Source organism: Cyprinus carpio, chromosome A25, assembly GCF_018340385.1.
Source record: "Cyprinus carpio isolate SPL01 chromosome A25, ASM1834038v1, whole genome shotgun sequence".
NCBI lineage: Eukaryota > Metazoa > Chordata > Actinopteri > Cypriniformes > Cyprinidae > Cyprinus > Cyprinus carpio.
The window spans coordinates 19,684,955-19,707,443 of record NC_056596.1 but is presented as its reverse complement, the minus strand read 5'-3'; the positions used below and the strand labels follow the sequence as shown (position 1 = coordinate 19,707,443).

Here is a 22,489-nt window from a genome sequence, read left to right as displayed (position 1 = left end):
AGCACAAAAGAAACTAAGAGCATGCAATGTGGTAGTTATGTCATCAGTTAAGTTATGATGTTCCAGAAAGGCGATTAGAGCTGCCTTGAAGGGATAGTTCACCCAAAAATGAAAATTCTGTCATTAATTCCACACCCTCATATCGTTACAAACCCATTCATCCTCAAAACATAAATTAAGATATCTTTTATGAAATTCGAGAGCTTTCTGACCCTGCACAGACAGCAGCGGAACTGAAACGTTTTATGGCTCAGAAAGGTAGTAAGGACATGGTTAAAATAGTCCATGTGACATCACTGGTTCAGCTGTAATGTTATGAAGTGTTATGAATGATTACAACTGTAATCATTCATAAAGCTTTTATGATATAAATTTTTGGATTCATGATAGTGTTTGTATTTTCAAAATGTTAGTTGGTACAAAAGAAATATACACCTGCTCCCTACCACGAGTAAATGGTTATATATTAGACAAAAAAAAAAAAAAGAAATTCATAGAGACATCAATAATATTGGTACTCGCCTTCAGTCATAAAAAAGTATATATATATTTTTTTAAAAATATAATGTCATAGGCTCCATGATGATACTTAAAGATGTAATATGATGCGATTTCAATTGTTCCTTTCTCTTTGGAATATGATGCGATTTCAATTGTTCCTTTCTCTTTGGAGTGTTACAAGCTCTCGGTGAATAAAGAAGATCTGTACAGTTACAAAGACTAAAGTCTCAAATCCAAAGAGATATTCTTTATCAAAGTTAATACTCGTCCAAACCCCCCTAAAACACCTCGTTTAAACACACCCCCACATCTCTACGTCACTGTGTGGGAAGATTTGCGTAGAGGACCTACAATAATGAACAGTATTTGAAAAATAATGTGTTTTTGAACATTAAAGCATGTCAACAAATTCTGTTGCTCCAAATACACAAAATAATCATATCATCAAACATCACATGACCCATTTAAATATGGAGCGATTAATCGTGATTTAAGTTCAGAAAAATGTGTGATTAATTAGCTAATATTTTTTAATTGATTGACAGCACTAATAAAATGATTAAAACATTATTTACTTGGATTTTTTTTTTTTCTATTGAGGAAATTTTTATTTATTTTTTCTTTTTTTGTAGCTCATTGTACCCAAAACAGAGCTCTAAACGCTGCTGTGTGTTTTATCTTGCCAGATGTTTGTGCTCAGCTGTCCAGGATCTCTCTGACCTTGAGGAATGAGCGTGCTGGTGAAGAGACAGGAAGTGATGTCATCACACTGAACCGGGATTCACCTGATTCAGCACACGCTGCTGTACGAACGCAGATTTCTGCCGCTCCTTCAGAAAGCATTCACACGCCAGCCGTGATCTCTGCAGGATTAAATGGACCTTTAATTCTGCTCCATTCATTTTGCAGCTGGTTTGTTGTTGGATTTGGTGCTTAGTTTGGTGCAGATTCTCAACTTCTTGCGGAGTCCGTCTCCTCACATTGCTTGACACAAGGTTATGTGATCTTCCCGGTTCATTGGCGTCATAAGCCACAGTAACACTAAACACTTCACAACTTGATGGTCGGCGAAGGAGCAGCGGTTTGCTGTGTAATGAGACTAAAGCTGGCTCTTTATCTTGTAACAAAGCTTTAGTCCCCTTATCTTTGCTCTTTGACCTGAAAATGAAGTGATAGTTTGTGCAGCTTCTAGCCAGTAAACATTCTCACTGTCCAACAGGTCAGTGACCCAGACACAAGAACGAAGATCGGTCAGGTTAAACCCCATTTAAAATCGGACGGAAGTACTTCATTTGCTAACATTCAGAGCTTGAACAGAAATACAAGGCTGGCTGTGAATGTTTTCTTTTTATTTTCATGTTCAAGATGACAGACGATTTGTAGTCTGACCCTGTCCACATCTTTCAGGTCACCAGTCTGATCTTACAGAGCTTCTGTCTGTGTTTACTGGACGCGTCCAGAGTGAAGCCTCCTAACAGGTTTGACATTCATCTTAGTTCTGCTTCTAATTCTGAAGCCGACTGTTTGAGTTCTGTAGCCATTGTCTGTTTAGACTAAGCCTTCATCATCAAGGTTGACTACTAATGAAGCAATTATGATCATTAATCAGTATTTGAACATTCTTGCTAATATTGTTGTAGCAGTAGTTCTCAACCAGTGGGCCAGCACTCGAGATGACCTAAGAGAACTAAAAATAAGACTAGACAAATCTAGCATCAAAATGAGCTAAAACATCAGCGTTATTGATTTTGTTCTCAGGCAGGGTTCATGGCCGAGTGTGTTTGTGAAGGTTCTGCTGGCTCACAGATGGCTCGTCTCAGCTCTGATACACAGACTGTGGGATCTGCTTCAGTACCAGGTATCTGCGGTGTTTTAGTGTGATATATACGGTACAGGTCAAAAGTTTGGAAACATTACTATTTTTTATGTTTTTGAAAGAACTTTCTTCTGCTCATAAAGCCTGCATTTATTTGATCAAAAATACAGAAAAAAAATTTAATATTGTGATATATTATTACAATTTAAAATAATTGTTTTTAAAATTTATTATACTTTAAATTATCATTTATTTCTGTGATGCAAAGCTGAATTTTTAGGATCATTATCACATGATCCTTTAGAAATCATTCTAATATGATGATTCATTATCAAAGTTGGAAACAGTTCTGCTGCTTAATATTTTTTCAGAAAATGTGATACTTTTTTTAGGATACTTTGATGAATAAAAAGTAAAAAAAAAAAAAAGCTATGTTTTTAAAATATAAATATTTTGTAATAACAATATACACTACTGGTCAGTAATTTTTTTTTTTCTTTTTTTTATTTTTTAAATAAAATCAATACTTTTGTTCAGCAAGGATGTGTTAAATTGATAAAAAGTGATAGTAAAGAAAATGTATATTAGAATTTTTTTTTTTATTTTGAATAAATGCAGTTCTTTTTAACCTTTTATTCATCAAATATATTAGACAGCAGAACTGTTTCCAACACTCATAATAAATCAGAATATTAGAATGATTTCTAAATGATCATGTGATAGACTGGATGTTACATGTGACACTGAAGGCTGGAGTAATGATGCTGAAAATTCAGCTGCGCATCACAGGAATAAATTATTCTTTTAAAGTATATACAAATAGAAAACTATTATTTTAAGTTGTAATAATATATCCCAATATTACTGTTTTTTCTGTATTTTTGATCAAATAAATGCAGGCTTGATGAGCAGAAGAGACTTCTTTCAAAAACATTAAAAATAGTAACGTTTCCAAACTTTTGACCTGTACTGTATGTGAAGACTGAGTGCTGCTGGTGTGTTAATGCTGTGTGTGTTATAGGGCAGTGCTTTGAGCGCGGCTCATGTGTTGGGTTTGGCGGCGCTGCAGGTGGAGCTGCATTACTGCAGACTCGTGTGTCCTCCGCTGCAGCTGATGGGCTCTTCTGCAGGCGCTCTCTCTGTGTCCGAGTGTCTCTCTGATGCTCTGATCTGCTCCACACGCTCACACATGGCCCTCTGCCTCAGGTTTGCCTCCACAGCTCACACACGTGAACACGCTGCTTGGATCTGTAACGTTCGATAACTGTTGTGTTCTGTTCAGGTTCTGTGTGGCCGTTCTCTCTTATGGGCTGTGCAGAGCCAGTGCTCAGTCAGAAGAACTCCACAACTTTATCCCAGGAAGACTTTATAAAAAGGTACAGAACCGATGTCGATAGTCGCTCATCTGATCTTCAGGGTGCAGGTATTCACGTCCGTGTGTGTTCAGGCTCAGTATGTGATGTCCAGACTCGTCCCAGAGACTCGAGCGCACATGAGTGATGAGGACGAGTCTGATCTGCACACCGATGCTCCTGATCTCACCGGGAGAGTGGAAGAGTCTGCTGTCGCTCTGTGGAGGAACGCACAGATCAGATCGCTGAAGAAACAGCCGCAGTATCAGGTACCCTCAGAGCCGCAGGACTTCAGCTGACAGATGATGTGGTGTTGAACTCTGCTCTCACTCTTTCATCAGCTCTCTTTCTCTGAGTGGCTCTCATCCGAGCTTCGTGTTCAGCGGAGCAGAGACGCACTGACAGATCTCGAGAGGTAAACCATACACATCCACAACACATGCTTCCGGATGAGCTCTAGAGCTTTAATCTCAGCAAACACCGCTCTAGTAACTGGACTCCTTCTCGATGCATGCTATCATCACGCTAAAGTCGTTTTTTCTTTTTTTTTTTTTACAAATTGTTCATTTTTATTATATATTTATTATATAGCTCAAAAATGTGGATTAGAGTTTATGAACGTCAGATTTGCATGTTGAAAATGGTTCTGGTATAAAGACAGTGTTTTCCAGACCCGTGTGTGTGTGTTTGACTCAGGCAGGAGTACGAGCAGTGGGCATGTGAACAGTATTATCTGCACATGTCTGAGCATGATGGAGGCTGTGGAGGAGACATCACTCGAATCTGCGCTCGCATCATCACTGCTGTTCTCGACCGACACACAGCGTAAGTTCCTCTCATCCGTCTCAGAGCGATCGCAGTCATACGCCGTTAAACGTGTGTGTGTGTGTGTGTGTGTGTCTCTGTAGGTCACGGACAGGAGGAAGTTCCCATGAACTCACAGATGGCTGTCTGCCTGACTTGCTGTCGATCTTACAGGTGCTCATTCTCTAGATGCTCCTTGTAAACCAGACTTGTGCACGTTGCTCATCCTCTTGTTGTTCTTGTGTTTGCATTGTTTGTCATGCACAAACCTCGAAGCTTTCTTATGCCCCTATCCTGACATAGTGTAGCTACACCTCAGGCCACATGCATTAAATTGCAAGTTCACATTCAAAGGTGCTTTCTTTTTTTTTGTATTAAAGCATAAAAATACCATATGTTTCCGGATATATTTAGGAGACATGCTAAGTTAACATACTTGTTTCTCTGAAAACAACACTACAGACAGTTATTCTATTCTGAACTGTGTGTTCCATGTCGGAATGTCTGTTTTTGTTTTGGTGTGTGTGACTCCGCCCACTGCCAGTTTACACCCATGGTATTTAGACCCCCCAGGATGCCAGTTGGTGGAAAACACAGCATACACAGCACAGGCATGGAAGCCAGCAAATCTACTGGTTCAGACTGCAGATTCTACTCGATCTAAAAAGCCTCAGCATCCATCTAAAAATCACTATGACCAGAGGAATATTAAAACGTGCATAAATCAACTCAATAATGCTTGGCGCTTTCCACTGTCAGTTGTGCTCGTTCATATTGTTTCCTCAATCTGGCAACCTCCATGAGCCTTGAGTCTGGTCTCTCCGCAGGCGCTATTGTATGAAGTGGCGGTTACTCAGCAAAACGCATCAGATGAGACGGGTCACTTCCTCTGGGACGTGATTGACAGCAGGTGCTCAGTGACCCCTGACCCCGACAGCATCGGACACGAGCTGAGCTATCAGCAAACACTTGATGACGTCAGCCGGTACGAGCAGGTCCTCCGTGTGCCGCTCTGAGGTCAGCTGTGATGATGAGTGTTGTTTACGTCTGGCAGGGTTCTCTCGCTGGTTCCTCCGGGGATGCTGCTGACCGTCAGAATCGACAGGACAGGAAGGAGAACTCTGGACTGCCATCGAATGATGAAACACATCAGTCATGTTCAGGTCTCCATCATCACCTCAGCGTGACACATGTGATCTGTCATGTGACTGTGAGTAATGTGTGTTTTGTGTCTCAGAGGGGGGCGTGTGGTCCTGCTGCTCTTCTGTCTTTCCAGCTCACGGCTCACTTCCTCAAAGTATGTGACGTATCTAAGGGCAAAGACTCAGATAATGGTTGCAGTGTGAATCTTCCAGTCCTAATGAGTGTGTGTGTGTGTGTGTTTCAGGCGGTGGTGAGTGGCAGTGTGAGCTGTGATTGTCCGGCTGAGGCAGTGAACGCGTGTCTGTCTCTGTTCAACACCGAGTGTCCGCTGCTGCCGCTGTCTGCCGCGGTAAAACATCTGTCCTCTACACCAGTGGTTCTCAAACTTTTTAGCCAGCGACCCCTAAACTAACATCGACGAGAACTCGCGACCCACTACCACAGAATACACAAAAAATAAACAAAAAAAAAAAGAATCCACATCCATTTCCTATGGAAGTAACAGAATAAAAAATTAAAAAAGGTAATTGCGACTTTATATCATTTATAACTGTATAACACGCACTGCAAGTTTATATTTCACAATTATGAGAAAACAAATTATCTTTTCAAATATTTTCTTACGTGGCGGAAACAAACTTCCATAAAATTTACTGTATTTAGGCTTACCTTTCAGTGGGATGGGTGCACTTGTTTTTCGGTGCACAAAAGCGTAATCTGTGGCCTGATGTTGGATACGGCTACTCGCAGATCATCCTCAACATCAAGACGTGATCTGTATTTATTTTTCATGTATGTAACAGCGGAAAAAGTCTGCTCGCACAAATAAGTAGAGCCAAACGGAAGCAGTACATCCATTGCCACACCGGATAACTCTCTGTATTCTTCTGCTACTGCGATCCAAAATTCAGGCAGTGTGGAAATGGAAAATAAAGTTTTTAATGTCCGATCACTGGACAGCTCCAGCAAAGCATCTTCCAGTTTTGTGGGGAGATTAGTCCTAGTTTCAGTGAATGGTTGCCGTATCCAGTCATACAGTTCTGGTTGCGTCTCTTTTGGAAAATACTTATGGAATTGTTCCAAAAGGCCGTGGAGATGACCAGTGATGTGTGTTTTCAGGTTGCCGAGACTCAGTCCATTCTCCTCCAGATGTTCATCCAGCTCAGGAAACATCTCCACATTACCTTGTTCAACTCGCCCATCTTTCCAGCTTTTTCACAAATGCATCAATTTTCTCATTCATTGTCAAGATGTTTGTGTTTGGACCTTGTAATGAAAGATTAAGCATGTTAAGCCTTTCGAATATACAGGCCAAATAAGCAAGTTTTGATAACCAATCTGGATCTGTCAGGTGGTGCGCGAATTCAGATTTAAATTCTTTCAACAATGAGTGCACTTCCTCACGCAGTTCGTAAAGCCGGCCGAGTGCCTTCCCGCGAGATAACCACCGGACTTCGGTATGAAACAGGAGCGCTTCGTGCTGCGAGCCCATCTCGTTGCAAAGCGTGGCTAGCAGTCTACTGGTTACTGGAAGTGATTTTATGTGATTTACAATTTTGATTGCACCTTTGAGAACACTGTTAAGCTCACTATCAAGTACTTTGCTAGCAAGAGACTCACGGTGAATTATGCAGTGCGTAAACTTAACATGAGGAGCCACTTCTAAAACCTTTGCCTTGAGTCCCTTGTTTTTACCTACCATTGCACCTGCACCATCAGTACATACGCCAACACAGTTATCCCATGAAAGTCGCATCTCTTTTAGTCTGGTGTCCAGCTTGTTGAAAATGTCACTGCCGGTACAAGTCCCCTCCAGCACTGAGCAGAAGAGCATTTCCTCGTGCATTTTTCCATCAAATGTGTATCTGATGAATGCCAGCAACTGAGAAGAATTAGACACATCGGTAGATTCGTCGACCTGTAACGCATATTTCTTCCCATTTAACCTATTAATCAATTGACTCTTAATGTCTTTTGAAATATCATGAATACGGCGAGCTATCGTGTCATTTGACAATGGGACAGTCATAAGCTCATTTGCAATTTTTTCACCATGCATGGCCCGACACATAGCCACAGCTGCGGGCTTAATCAAGGTTTCCCCGATCGTGTGTGGCTTTTTGGACTGTGCTATCAGGTATGCCACCTCATAAGACGCCTTCAGAGCATTAGCATTAATTTGAGTTTGTTGTGCGAGTGTGCGTTTTTGAAATGTAATTCCTTCTCTTTTCTGCGAAAAAAAGTCTATAGGTTTTTCAACACAAGCAGGGTGTCTTGTCTCCAAATGTCTCTGCATTTAAACATACTTCATACACACAAAAGCAAGAACCTACTAACATAACACAAAATCAAGATGGTCCACATCGTTGACAGTAGAGCAAGTGAATCCATACTTTATGAATTCCTCTTGATATTTCCGACGTTTCCTACATTGGTCAGAAGGGGTCTTGCTCTTGTGTTTTTTGTAGAGGTACACGGTTCAGATGATTCAGGCAGACTGTCCACAATCTCCTCAACATTTTTAACCTTGCGAATTACAAATTTATCCATTCTTGCAGTTGCAGTTTCCACGTGCAGTTGTGTGCAGTATTGATAACTAGCGATCAGTCGCCGCACGGTGACGTTAGGGCTGGGCGATATATCTAACGATATGATCATGCGCATCTAGTCAGTAAATCTGGTTCCTTGATTACCGCTAAATCGCCATCACCTGCTTTCAAATGGAGCGGCATTTAATAGACAGAGTCGTAGATCACTGACAAGGCACGCAATATCGCGTTCATTATCAAAGATGTATCGCCTTCGATAATGAACGCGATATTGCATGCCTTTTCAGTGATCTACGACTCTGTCTATTAAATGCCGCTCCATTTGAAAGCAGGTGATGGTGATTTAGCGGTAATCACGGAACCAGATTTACTGACTAGATGCGCATGATCATATCGTTAGATATATCGCCCAGCCCTAGGTGACGTCATATCTTAGAGTCACGAAATATTATTTAATTTAAAAAAAAAAAAAACCTTCTAATCAATTCTGTCTTTAGAAATCAAAAAATATTTATTTGTTATCTTAATTTTTTAGTATTGAAAAATATTTTTTGTAATCAGAAAATACAGAATTTTTTCAAACCAACTCGCGACCCCTTGAAATCATTCCGCGACCCCAGTTTGAGAACCACTGCTCTACACCGCTGCTGTCTGTCAAACCTGTGGACATGAGCGTGACTCTGTGTGTGTGTGTGTGTGTGTCCCGCAGCGCTGGTGGACGCGTCTGGCGGCTGCGGTGAGCTCACAGTGGAAGCGTTTGACGGGACTGGACGCTCTGCCTGAACAGCTGCAGATGCTGGAGGACAGCCACAGCTGGAGCAAACGGTGAAGCGCACAGCTGCTGCTCCTGTGTGTTACATCACAGCGGTCAGGCTGTGTCTATATGATGTGTGTGTGTGTGTGTGTAGGGCGGGAGCGGGATGTGTGTCACCTGTGCCGTCGGCTCCGTCCTGGCTGCTGGCTGCATGTCTGCACGCGTCTCTGAGGAGATCGGACTGTGAGACGGAGAACGTTAGAAGTCTTGTCAGACAGCTGCACCAGACAGACAGACCGGTCAGTAAATGATTTTCAATTCACTGGACGTTACTGATGGCTGGTTAACATTGTTTTTCATAAAACATTTGTCAAATATTAAATATTTAGCTACGCATATCTTACCTCACTCATTGTCATCATTAAAAACTGAAGCGTTGCACGGCAGGATCGGTATGATATATAGTGCAGGACAGTGTGTGTCTGTGGTCTGGTGTGATCTAACTGTTGATGTGCTCTGTAGGTTCTGCTCTTCTTGTTTGTCTCCAGTGTAACAGAGCTGATCTCCGCTCACCTGAGTCAACAGGTATCTCTCAGCACTGACACGAGCTCAGACACACACAGAAGCAGGAGCGTTACTGATGATGCCGTGTGTGTTTTCAGGCCGCGGGGTGTTTGGAGCGCGTCAGAGACCTGAGCGTGTGTCTCCTCACTCATCTGCTGGATGATTCTGATTGGCTGCTGCTGTTTGATCAATCTGGATCAGGTGTGAACGCGTGATGCTGTTCGTATGTGTTCGTATGTTATTGCAGACGTTACGTCACAGGTGTGATGTTTCTTCTCTTCTAGATCACAGACTGTCTCACTTCCTGTCTCGTGTGATGTCTCGGCAGACACTCAGACTGATGCCGTTTGCCTTTTACAGGTGAGAGGAAAAGCTTAGATTTCTGTCCAGACATTCCTGTGTTCTCGTGCTGATGGCGGGTTTGCTGTGCTCACTTCCCAGCATTCTCACGGGTGTGGGTTCTGAGGTTCTGACGGGAGCGATGCGATCTCCTGGCTTCCTCTACAGCGCGGCCGTGTCATACAGGGAGCTCAGCAGACTCTTCCTGAACGCTCCGCCCTCGGACGGCCTGCAGCGGCAGGTCAGATCAGCGTCTCAGTGATCTGCTCACGTTTAGTCGTCTGCACGTCTCACGTCTGTCTTCTGTGCTCAGGTCCTGCTGGAGGCCCGGCGCATTCTGATGAGCAGCATCTCGCTGAGCTCACCGGTCTGTCTGACGCTCAGCCAGAGGCGGCAGGTACACACACACACACACACACAAACACACACACACACACACACACACACTCAACACACCTGAAGCCAACACGGAAGTGACTAAAACTGTAATTCATCGACTGGCTGCTTGAGGCTGGCTGCAGAAGAGAGTCAGTCTCATAGACTCCTCATGTTAAAATGCCCAACTTTACAGCAGAAAAAACCATGTTTACAGCCTGGTGCAAAAAATTATTTTGGCTATGTAGCTAATTTTGCCCTTCATGACAACTTTGAGGGGGGTTGAATTTATTTTTTTTATAACTTAACCATATAAATTATATTAAGCCTTAAAGGTTTGCATAATTAAGGGCGTGGCCACTTGAGTGACTGCTGACTGCCCTCAAGCCAGATGGGCGTGGCTTCAGCAACCAGCCCCCTCCTTTTTGCCCTTTTTCGATAATCCAGGAGTGACATGGTGACGGCCGCTCTGCACACTTTGAGCTTCAGAAACACTCTTAAGAAAACTACGGGTGACTTCACAGACATGTGTTTGTTTGTTTTTCACATTTGTAAGCACATTTCTAATAATGTCACTAAAGAGAATGCCTTTTCCTTTTTGGGAAAAGATTTCTGATGCCCTCATCCATTTATTGATGTTCAAAACTCCAGAAAATCCACCACAGCCTTGCACATAAACCTCTATGTAAATATTCAGTGTTTTTAAAGTGTATATTGAAAATTTGCACACAGACAGATGTAAACCCAGTAACAGGGGCTTGAGCTCTTTTGTATTGAGGCGGTCAACAAACGGCTAGAAATGCAACATTGGAGAGCTTTGAACACGCAAAATTAGATGTATTTATTATGTACACATTAAAACACCAACATCATTCTATCAGAACAGACGTGTTTATGATGATAAAATGATTAATCAGTGCCGTTATTAGCTGCCAGTGAGTGTGACTGAGTCAGTCTTGAGTTCCTGTGCTGTCTGTGTTTCCTGTAGCTGCAGTCTGAATACGAGCGGCTGGACTCAGAGATCTCAGCGGCACTCGGCAGCTTCAGAAACACACCCCTCACATGAGACGGTCATCTGCGCTGCCGCTCATCACAGGATCAGTAACATGTTTTACACAGACTTTCTTCATGTTATCAAAGGGACTGAGCATGAAAATAAAACATGATGCAACCCCTCTGACTGCTTTCATATAAAAACATGCAGAGTCTGTCATAAGCTTTGTTTTAAACTCTGAGCAAACCAAACACCAGACCAATCACCCGCGAGTCACGTGACGTCCATCAGACGCCCTGCACCTCTCAAGGTACCAGAAAGCTCAGATTTAAGACTCGCACAAATAAAATGAACACCATATGTGCGGGGGAGGGCAAAGTCTACGGTAATATATTAAACTGTAAAAAGCGTGATTTACAGTTCAGATACAGGTTTTCACAAAAACAAAGTTTTATAAAATCATCAACTTCACATTTCAAACATTAAACCATTTTTGAGAAAATGGATGAGTCAGAACTATTAATTTAAACAATTATCAATTATATTAAATAATATATGTAAATATATTTTACTGTCTTAGTTATTTTGTCTTAGATCTTTATAATGCATTTATAAGTATCTTGTCGATCCACTGGTTGTTTCTGCAGCGTAAAAACCGTCTGATTTTCACACTGGTCTGAACAAAACCAGCAGACAGGTCTACTGAAAATGCACTTTCATTCTTTGCCAGCAGGAGGAGCTTTCTGGACAGAAATATTGTTTCCTCGGTAACTGCAGCACACAAAGCTGACTGAAATGTGCAGCACTCATGTTTATTCAATAAAATCTGAAGTTTAATCGCCACATTCAGCCATATCCCAATTCTGTTGTTGTTGTTTAGACCCCGAATTTAAGACGACCTGAAATCATAAGACTTTCTTGTACCATTGAAGACTTTTAATGGGCTTAAATTTGATACTACTAAACGAAAGACTTTAAGGACCCACAAAAACCCTGACTCCTGCTCCAAACGAAAGCAGTTCAGTGAGAAAATCACTCCGCTTAGGCTTTTGCTAATAATTACACTACTTCTTATATGAATTTAATATTTTTATTGTATTACACAAGGAAATCTATCTCTAACTTTCAACTTTTAAATATGTAAATATGAATAAAAACTTAAGAATATATATAAAGCTTGTAAAATGGCTAAGCTTGTTCTCTTTTTAAGCTCTTTGAGAACTAGAAACGATTCACTGCTTTTATATAGTCAGATGTTTTCTTTCTGCTGCCTTCTCCAGCTTTTGCGGCAAGAGCAGTGTTTTTTTTCCCCCACCTTGTAAACATTTAAAATCATGAAATATTTCGTAACAATCTCTTACAGCTGAGTGAATTGCGCTGAACTGAAACTGTTGCTCTGTGTGTTTCATGTGATTGGCTGATCACTACAGATGTCACACTTTCAGAATGAATCAGAAACGCTGACTCAAACTCCAGATTTCAGCCTTTCGTGGCTAAACTGGGCCGTCAGCTCCAGATCTTCTCTATAACTTCCCTGTTTTTTCATGCAGCTTGTGGGGATGAAATATTACTCTAGCCGTAGCGTTCTGTGACCTGTGTGTTTGAAACTCAGTTCCTCAGGTGCTCTTATAAAAGCCACTCGCTAGTCTTTGGAGGAGAGCTCTGAGCCGGTGCTGATGGGACTGCTGGAACACAAACGTGACGAGCGTTTCTCGGTGAGACTGCACTTCCTGTACGCGTCTGTCTCCTGCTCAGACTCAGCTCGTCAGAGGAGCGTCAGATACAGGATCTGAGAGCCGCAGGTCTATACGGTACGGTCAGCGAGTTTGGACTGAAGACTGTCCAGCACGCAGCTGATGTCGGACGGGTGTGAGTCGGCCCTCGTCTGCTCGTGTTGATCTGCTGGCGTGCTGCTGACGGACGAGTCTGCAGGAACAGAACCGCTGCCGCCCTGCAGGAGAGGATGCACCATAGACATGTGCACGTTCAGATTGTGCGCCTTCTCGAAGCGTTTGCCGCAGATCACACAGGCAAACTCCAGGTCTGCCTCCGCCTTGTGCTTGGTCATGTGATACTTGAGAGAGGCCCGCTGCCGGCACTGGAAGCCGCACACCTCGCACCTGAAACACACACGGACGCAGTGAGGGCCAGCTCTGAGACGCGGCGCTGCACCGAGCGGCTGGGCTCATACTCACTGCAGCGGTTTGGCTCCGGAGTGACGCATCTGATGCACAGACAGATGCTTCCTCTGCTTGAACGTCTGGCCGCACTCATCACAGATGTAGTTCCTCACCTCTGGAACAGAAAAACACTGGCTCTTTACATCGCCGCAGCCATAATCATGTACAACTCCATGTGTTTTTATAGCTGAAGGAGATCACCTTTACTTTGGCGACAGAGGGGTCAGCTTTAATGACAATATGCTCCAGGAAGTGACCACATATGTGGTCAGAAATCACAAACACAAACATCAGTGAGTATTATTAATAGATGGGGAATTCTGGGAAGTTTTGTGGTGTTAGATGGCTCAAAGTGGGGTCCACGAAACTATTTTAGGGGCCTAAGATTTCTGAAGCATCACAAAATTTGGCAGTTTCTGGATGTATAAATCAAAAGTAGGCCCGTACACGTCGAATTGTGTGAATGTAGGGATTATTATATTAAAAAATAAAATAAAAATGAATTCTTGAACAATTTAATAATTAAAGTTCTATGAATTCAATTGATTGAAATGTGTGCAGGGTTTTTAGATTGAAAATGGCATCCAAGAGTAGAAACTTCAGTAAGCAGATGCTTAACTGCTGTTAGAATTACAACTGTTGTGCAGGACTAACTTCTGCCCTTGATGAACATGGCTGTTGTGTCAGGAACTCATTTACCTGTGTGGATGAGTTTGACGTGTCTCTGCAGGTATCTGTCGATCATGAAGACCTTGTTGCAGCCTGGATGTGGACAAGGCCTCTCCCGCACCTCCTCGTGATGCTCCTTTATGTGTTTCTGAGGTGGGACGATTCAGTGAGTTCACATCATAACAGCAGTCGGGGTGTGTGTGTGTGTGTGTGTGTGTTTGAGATGGTGATCAGTACCTTCATGCCGTCGGCTCCTCTGTAGACGGCTGTGCAGCCCTGGTGAGGACACTTGTAGATGGTGGGCAGCTCCTCTCTACAGCACACACAATCAGATCAACAATCACTGAACAGGAGATCTTCACACTTGATCTTCTGGCTTGGTTGGTTCATGTGAATCATTTGAATTCTGTTTAAACGTGCTCTTCATTTATAAACTTTGTTTTGAAGTTTTGAAAGTTTGCGTGAGCAAAAGCACAGCATAAATAGACTCACGCAGAACCCATCAGTGCTGCTCCTGCTTCTGGTGTGAATGCACTCATTTGTTAACATGCACGCAGAAAAAAAATAGGCGCCGCTCACATTAGTGGTGTGAAACTGGCCCTGCATCCCTTAACATACAACTACACATAGCTGCTCGAGCATGGTGGAAATATGCTAATATGGGACTGTCCATCAGTGGTTGGGGGGGGGGGGGGGTTGGAGACAATGTCCCTTTAATGATTTTTGGGGGGGGTTGGAGACAATGTTCTGGTCAGATGGTCAGATGGCCTGGTCTGTTGTGATTGGTCTACCGTGTAAAGCGGTGTCAGAAACGATACACCGATTTCAATAGTTCTGTGTTTTGAACGCTCTATAGAAAACATAAACATCTAGTATTTATCATACATAGAACATAGGCACATTATGCAAATGCTAACGACTTGTATTCTTCAATTTCAGATACAAAAACTTTAATAATATTTAAATTAAAACATCATTTAGGCTGTAGAGAGTCGATTCTTTAATTTGGGAGACAATAACTTTATTTATCGTGCACTTTCAGCTTTACAACTTCGCAGATTATTTACATTCACATACAGCTACATCACACACTGCATGAAAGGCAATATTGTAAATGGCATAATAGGGGCACTTTAATAAAAGTTGGGGCAGCGTTGATAAGAAGTTTCTGTGCTCCTGAATGTTTCTGTATGTGCACAGCACGATCTCTGATCTCTGTGCGAGAGTGATGCATGTCAATGAAAGCAGCACATTAATATAGAGAGGAGATTAAACCAAACTACCTGTGCTTTAAACGGTTTTAATGCACACCCTCCAGCCAATCAGAATTGAGTATTCAGACAGACGTTGATATGAAAATAATATTAAAGGTAATTTCACCGCTCTGCCTTGATGTTGTTCTTCCAGCCAGGCTTGGGTCCAGGTTTCCTCCTGGCTTTGGGCTCCAGTGTCTTGGCCTCTTTCCTCTTTGAAGAACTGAGACAACTGAAAGAATGTGAGATCTTTTAATTCTTCCTGATAAATCTGCCGGCTTTCTTCAGAAACACAAATTCACATGCACATGAATACATTAGACCTATCCTGTGCACACAAGTTAACTCTGGTATCATGACCCTGCATGCTTTTTAAGTTCAGTCCATTTCAGATCTTCATTTGTGGGTTATGAAGCTACTTTTGTGGCTGAACTCCAGAAGAATCTAAGCTCATGTTTATTTTACCGCTTGTCAGTGTTCAGATCTGAGCTGTCTTCAGATGAGCCACTCTTCCTCCTGTCCTCACACTCCTCATCACTCAACACATTCCTGAAAACACGAAGCACTGATGTGACTCAGAATGTCATCTTCTGCTTTACTAACAGGTCTTATGGGTTTCCTTGCACTGTTCATGAGAATCTGGGAGTTTAATGAACTACCTGTCTGAGAGATCACTGTCTGCATCATCTCCGTCCATCAGCAGTGGTGCTACTGAAGTGGCTGTCTTCTCACAGGACTGCATGTCTGGAATATGAATGACACTCGTTACATGGAGAATACTGCAATGCTATGCAACCTAAAAAAATACTGAGAAAAGTTTTATATATAGCAAGTGATTGTGTAATTGGAATAGCAACAGAAACTCTGGGAGGTTGTTGTGTTCTTTGCACACTGCTGCTTGCTAGTTCAAACATAAGGTCTGCGAGAACCTTATCTTAATAAAATGTAATTATTTAATTAAAAACGATTGAATCATAGTACTGCCTTTGAAGCCACAGATCATAACATTCTCTTGCATAGACTGGAGAATTGCACTGGCATTTGTCAGCTGGCATAAGCACTGTTTAGGTCATGTTTATATGACCAGTAACAATTTACATAAATGTAGAAATGTCCTATCAATTACATGTTAAGTATGGTGTTCCACAAGGCTCAGTGTTAGGTCCTCTGCTTTTCTTCTTTATTGATCAAGAAACATGGAAGTTGTTTTCATTGTTATGCCAATGATACATACAAAAATTTTTAAAGTTAACAGATTGTAGTAACAATATCATAGAATAGATGGCTTTTAGCTTCTGTCTACTGAATTCTGATTAAACAGAATGCTTAATTATTGAACTTACAACCTCTAAATATAAGATGTTAACCTGTCTTTATGGTTGTACAAACTTGTCAAATGGGACAGATAGTGAAACCTCCTCATCTAGGTGGCTGAAGAAAACCGTGTTCAAATGTCATTTCTAATTCACTGGGTTTACCGGGATTTTGTGAACTTGGCAAACTATCAATGTCTCTGTTCACGCTGTTTCTTAAGAGAAGAAACAAAGTAGATTGTGTGAAGTGCTATATAAATTAAAGTGAAGTTAGGCTGGCTCGATACCACTTTTTCAGAACTGATACCGATCCAATACCAAAAATTCTGTGTATCTGCCGATACCAATATCGATCCGATACCAGTTTTTTTTTTAATCAGTATAGAATTTCTATACCTCAATGTGTAGGTCACTCATCACTCTTTTGTATGTTACACACAATCTACTAAATATAAAAAGCGTCATTATAAAGAAAAAAAAAATACATATATATATATATAAAAATCATAATCCATGACAATATAAACTAGGTTATAAACTAGGTTAATGGATAATCCAGTAGCAAAAGTTACTCTAGCAAAATAATGAGTGCACAATAATTGTATAAAATCCTAATCTTTTAGTGGAAAAAAAAAAAAAAAAAAAGATTATTTAGTGGGTAACAAATAAAGGTGAATAAGTTCATCAATTAAATCATCCTCTGTGAAATTATATTTTTAAAAAACAAAAATATATAATTCAAAACGTGGTGCATAAGATTACAGAAAATGAATTAATCAGACTGATTTACACCAGTAGCCAGTTCATGAGTCTGCTCATTTGATTAGTTTTTTTGTCCAGATGACATGGGATACGCTTTGTTTGATTTTTAATTGCAGCTAATGAAGACGCCTCAACAGAAAGCTTTTTCTCTTGTCCCCTCACCTTGTGTTGGGCCCGCATCACTGCTGTGATTCTGAGGTGCAGCAGCTTCCCCTGAACTCGCCGTGTGGACACTGTTAGTTCTCGATGCTGACTGGTGGTCATCTTTGTTTGCTTTTGCTCCGTCATCACATTGAGTTTTAGTGGTTTCCGGTCCGGCGTTTGATCTGGCCTGAGCGCCGTTGGTGTCCATCACATAAGTGTGACCGTCCACACATCCCCACACCACCTTCAGAGCCCCTCGACACTGGCCCTGCAGCACCTCCTGCAGGTCAGGGCAGGAATGGCAGCCCTCCGCGTGACTGTGAGCCCATGACACCAGACCGTGCAGACACCGTCTGTCTGATGTGATGTGTGACCCTACCAAAGACCAGACAAATAAGAACAGAACACACACGGCGAAAACTAACACATCTATGAACATGAACTTACGGAATAGAGTGATGTCTTCCTGTGACGACGAGCATTCAGTGCTGTTCCTGTGGGAGACAGGATTGTTTAACTATGGTTTCACAGGTGAGGGCTGGATGAATGACAAGAACGGCTCACATTTCACCCCATAATCAAAAGAAAAAACTGAATGTAGTGTATTTTTAGAACCATCAAATGTGTATAATTTTTTTCCACCTAGTAATTCCGCGTTATTGTTTACATCATGGAGTTTATACTGGATTGGAGCTAAACTCTGCTGGATGGTGGCTTGTACGGTACAAGAAAAAAACCTCTAAAAAATAATATTTCTTTGGATTTCGGGGTGAAACATGATTAAAATAACCTCTAATACAGTATGTTTCTTTGGATTTCGGGGTGAAACATGATTAGGCGCGTCACTCACCTGTCTCTGGAGACGGGTGTCAGGTTGACTCTGTTCCTGAAGTCCAGCAGGATGCTGTGGCACTTGTAGAACTGAGCGTGGCAGTTGTTGCAGATGAACTGGGACAGACTGGGGTCTCTGTTCATGGGAATTCCTAAGAGCTGCTGGAAGTCTGTGCAGAAGAGCGGGTACACGGCGCAGGACTCGCCCTGCAGCTGCGCAAACGCCTGCCGCAACCGCCGCGTGGAAAACTTCCCGTGACAGAGTCGACAGAAGCCAGTGCTCATCCGGCCTGTGAGAGCAGAGGGAGGTCAAAGGTCAACGTTTAACTACTGGGCAGCTGCGAGGGCGATCAACCACCCTGATGTCATGAGCCAATTCGATTAGAGGAAAGTGGAGCGCTTTTACTCATAGAAGGCATTTTCAAATCATAGTAAACACAGTGAGCAATAACCTCAGCTTCATTTTAATAAAATATTTCTTGTTGGAGTTTAAGGTTTTTAATTTAAATGCTACACATTACACAACCATTTTTATGACAACCGTGTATGTTATATTAATATGTGTTATGTAAACTAACAGAATTTCAGAGACTAAGAAAGAATTTAATACTAAAATAATTCACGCACTGGTGTCACGCTGTCAATACAAGTTCCACTGAGCTGTTAGTAACGTGACCACAGTTGATTTTGGGAAACACACTCCAGAACGGTGACAAGCCTTAAAGGGATAGTTCACCCAAAATGAAAATTCTGTTTGCTGCTGGTCCCTGTTGACTTCCATAGCATGGACAAAAAAAATTGAGATGCACGATATTATCAGAACATTATCAGAATCGGCCAATAAAGGCTTAAAATGCAAATACCGGCATCGACCCGATATGAAAAGTTATGCCAATAGGCCTATGCATTACCGATAAGATGAATAACTCATGTGCTCAGGGTGTGCAATATTGTGCATCCCTTTAAAAAATGCTTTTGAAGTCAATGGGGACCAGAAACTGCTTGGTTACCAACATTCTTCAAAATATCTTCTGAGTTCAACAGAAAAACACACCCATGCAGATTTGGAACAGCCTGAGGGCAGTGGTGTAGTCTACGTGATACGCAGGTATACAGCGTATACCCACTTAGAAAGGTCATGGGTTTCAGTATACCCACTTAAAAAAAAGCACGAGGATACGTAACAACATCGCTTTGTGACAACTTTCATGCGTTCACTCATAAATTCAACGCCGTGTTTCTGTTGATGACCACTGCTACTGAGCAACTCTTGCACAGCATTGATTGTGTGCGTGTTTGAAATTAACTAAAGTGAATCACTAAAGATATGAAACGAAAGCAAACTCAAACATCGTAAGCTTCTGAAGCCTCTGGTGCTTCGGGGGTGACACTGCAGCTGAGCCAGATGAGGCTGATGCTGTCCTACACAGAAAACGAGACTGATGCTATGGTAAGTAAAAACAGCATATAGAGCAGAGGATTGTTGGCATATGACGTGGCAATTTTCTAACTCAATAAGGGTATGAGACAAAAGTCCTTTGAAGACTGCAAGAAAAGGTCAACGGTCATACAGTCCCCCCAAGCTGCTGCAGTGTGACAGAGAGACTCAATATTTATACCCAAATCCAATCAGATCTCATCCAATCATAATTCATATTTAACATATGTGTCCATTTAAGGTATCCAACTATGTTCCCTAGATGTGTTTCTATGTATTTAATGCAAATCATGTGTAAAAAGCTAAAATGGCATTTCCTGTTTCACACTTGTCTTGCACCTTCGACACATGGGCTGCTTTTAATGCATCGAAATAACTCAAGCATGCTGACGAGGCATTTAGAGAAGAAAAGAACACTCACTGGTAAAGCAAATAAAGCTGATAATAGAAAAAAAAAAAAAATTCCGACACACCATATGAACAATGAGTGATTTGCTCTTTTCTGATGGATTAACATTAAAGACAGACAGCCTTACTGCACGAATCCACAACAATGATCCACATCCGATTTCTCTCTCTACAGTTTGTTCACCCGAGTCATAAACGATTATCTTCGATGATATCATGTATTTGACATGATTTTGTTGCATGTCTGTTGAAGCACCAGAAGAAGCGAGAGTGAAGGCACCTCGGGCCGATCAGTTAGTAAAGATACAGCAACAAACTTCAGATCAGGTCCAAGCTCTCTGCCAGGTTTGCTGCTTGTAGCATTAAATCTTGAAGGAGATGGAGTACAGTTAAAGATTCTGGGTCTCAGAAGAATATGTGGTTCAAATAGTGTAACATTATGTTTGGCTTTCTCCAGCCAACATAACTAGCTAATATCTTCACTAACGTTAGTGAATGTGTTACAGCAGTAAAGCGAATGTGATGTGTTTATATCTCCTTGCTTCAGATGAGAAGAGAGATGGGAACTCTGGCCAGCCTTGTGGACTGGAAGTCAGGCTAGGAATTAAAAATAGCCACTCTTACATGTGCACTGAAAATTACCTACTGATTAAAAAAAACAGCTGTGCCCCGGGCACCATACAGTTTAACATCTCAGGATAAACTGAGGTCAACAGTAGAGAGTCCAGTCTCAACCCCGGAGCAGCAGTAACACATTCTCCTGCAGTCACTACAGACAGCAGTCAGAGAGAACAGCAGTGCACTGTGAAGGTAAACCATCATCATCCTCATCACCATCACCACCATCATCACCATCATCATCACCACCATCATCATCACTATCATCCTTACCACCATCATCCTCATCATTCATCATCACACCACCATCATCATCACTATCACCATCATCACCACCATCATCCTCATCACCACCACCATCATCATCACATCATCATCAGCATCACCACCACCATCATTATCATCCTCACCACCATCACCATCACCACCATCATCACCATCATCACTACATCATCATCATCACCACCATCATTATCATCCTCACCACCATCATCATCACTATCACCATCACCACCACCATCATCCTCATCACCATCATCACCACCATCATCCTCATCACCACCACCATCATCATCATCACATCATCCTCACCATCATCACCACCACCATCATTATCATCCTCACCATCATCACTATCACCATCATCATCACCACCACCATCATTATCATCCTCACCATCATCACTATCACCATCACCACCACCATCATCCTCATCACCATCATCACCACCATCATCCTCATCACCACCACCATCATCATCACATCATCATCAGCATCACCACCACCATCATTATCATCCTCACCACCATCATCATCACTATCACCATCACCACCACCATCATCCTCACCATCATCATCACCACCATCACCATCATCATCACTATCATCCTTACCACCATCATCCTCATCATCATCATCCTCACCATCATCATCACCACCACCATCATTATCATCCTCACCATCATCACTATCACCATCATCATCACCACCACCATCATTATCATCCTCACCACCATCCTCACTATCACCATCATCCTCATCATCACCACCATCCTCATCACCATCCTCATCACATCATCATCATCATCATCATCATCACCCCCTCACCGGTGTCCGCCGCCGTGTGTTCGTCGGTCTTCGCTCTGTTACAGGCTCGTTTGCTCGCTCTGCCCCTCCGCGCGTGTCGCCCCGCTCTCTTCATCATATTCTCTGATCAATAGTCTACTTCATCAATATCTGATCTGATTAGGACTCACACACGTCAGTCAACTCATCCGCGCCTCACTGCACGCGCTCTGCAAGCGGGACTTGTTCAGAGTCTTTCTCGAATAATATCACTTATTAATCCATAAATACGATACGATCAAATATTTCATGAAAACACGACGGTGCACTACAAGACCGGAAGCGCTCTGGTGTCAACAGGAGTAGCGGATGTGACGTCGCTGTGCGAGAGCAGCGCCACAGCACCGCTCGTGCCCGCCAAGAGAACTGCAGATACTGTTGGATGATTTTCACATCTGTATTCATAACAGCTATTTTAGTATTATTTATATACGGTTCTAGTATTCATTAATATTTTTTATTATTTCGTTTTTTATATTATTTTTTATTGTATCGGGCCTATATTTTTGTTATATTTTATCAATAGTTTTTATGTTTCTATTTGTCTTTGATTTTGT

General features: G+C 42.0%; 1 protein-coding gene across 1 annotated transcript in view; it reads left to right on the top strand.

The window, feature by feature from the left end:
* LOC109072806 (Fanconi anemia group A protein) overlaps nt 1–16,211 on the top strand; it is a 47,547-nt gene extending 31,336 nt beyond the window's left edge. The window contains exons 21-43 of the mRNA XM_042715833.1: nt 1,188–1,306; nt 1,909–1,979; nt 2,260–2,359; nt 3,339–3,523; nt 3,600–3,693; nt 3,765–3,938; nt 4,011–4,084; nt 4,366–4,494; nt 4,578–4,647; nt 5,301–5,458; nt 5,528–5,636; nt 5,711–5,770; nt 5,861–5,965; nt 8,875–8,990; nt 9,074–9,218; nt 9,442–9,504; nt 9,582–9,684; nt 9,768–9,843; nt 9,925–10,063; nt 10,136–10,219; nt 14,102–14,206; nt 15,448–15,535; nt 15,899–16,211. Coding sequence (XP_042571767.1) covers nt 1,188–1,306; nt 1,909–1,979; nt 2,260–2,359; nt 3,339–3,523; nt 3,600–3,693; nt 3,765–3,938; nt 4,011–4,084; nt 4,366–4,494; nt 4,578–4,647; nt 5,301–5,458; nt 5,528–5,636; nt 5,711–5,770; nt 5,861–5,965; nt 8,875–8,990; nt 9,074–9,218; nt 9,442–9,504; nt 9,582–9,684; nt 9,768–9,843; nt 9,925–10,063; nt 10,136–10,219; nt 14,102–14,206; nt 15,448–15,535; nt 15,899–15,960 — 2,429 coding nt within the window. The 3' untranslated portion in view covers nt 15,961–16,211. The remainder of the gene's footprint in view (nt 1–1,187; nt 1,307–1,908; nt 1,980–2,259; nt 2,360–3,338; nt 3,524–3,599; nt 3,694–3,764; nt 3,939–4,010; nt 4,085–4,365; nt 4,495–4,577; nt 4,648–5,300; nt 5,459–5,527; nt 5,637–5,710; nt 5,771–5,860; nt 5,966–8,874; nt 8,991–9,073; nt 9,219–9,441; nt 9,505–9,581; nt 9,685–9,767; nt 9,844–9,924; nt 10,064–10,135; nt 10,220–14,101; nt 14,207–15,447; nt 15,536–15,898) is intronic.
* The last annotated feature ends 6,278 nt before the right edge of the window (nt 16,212–22,489 follow it).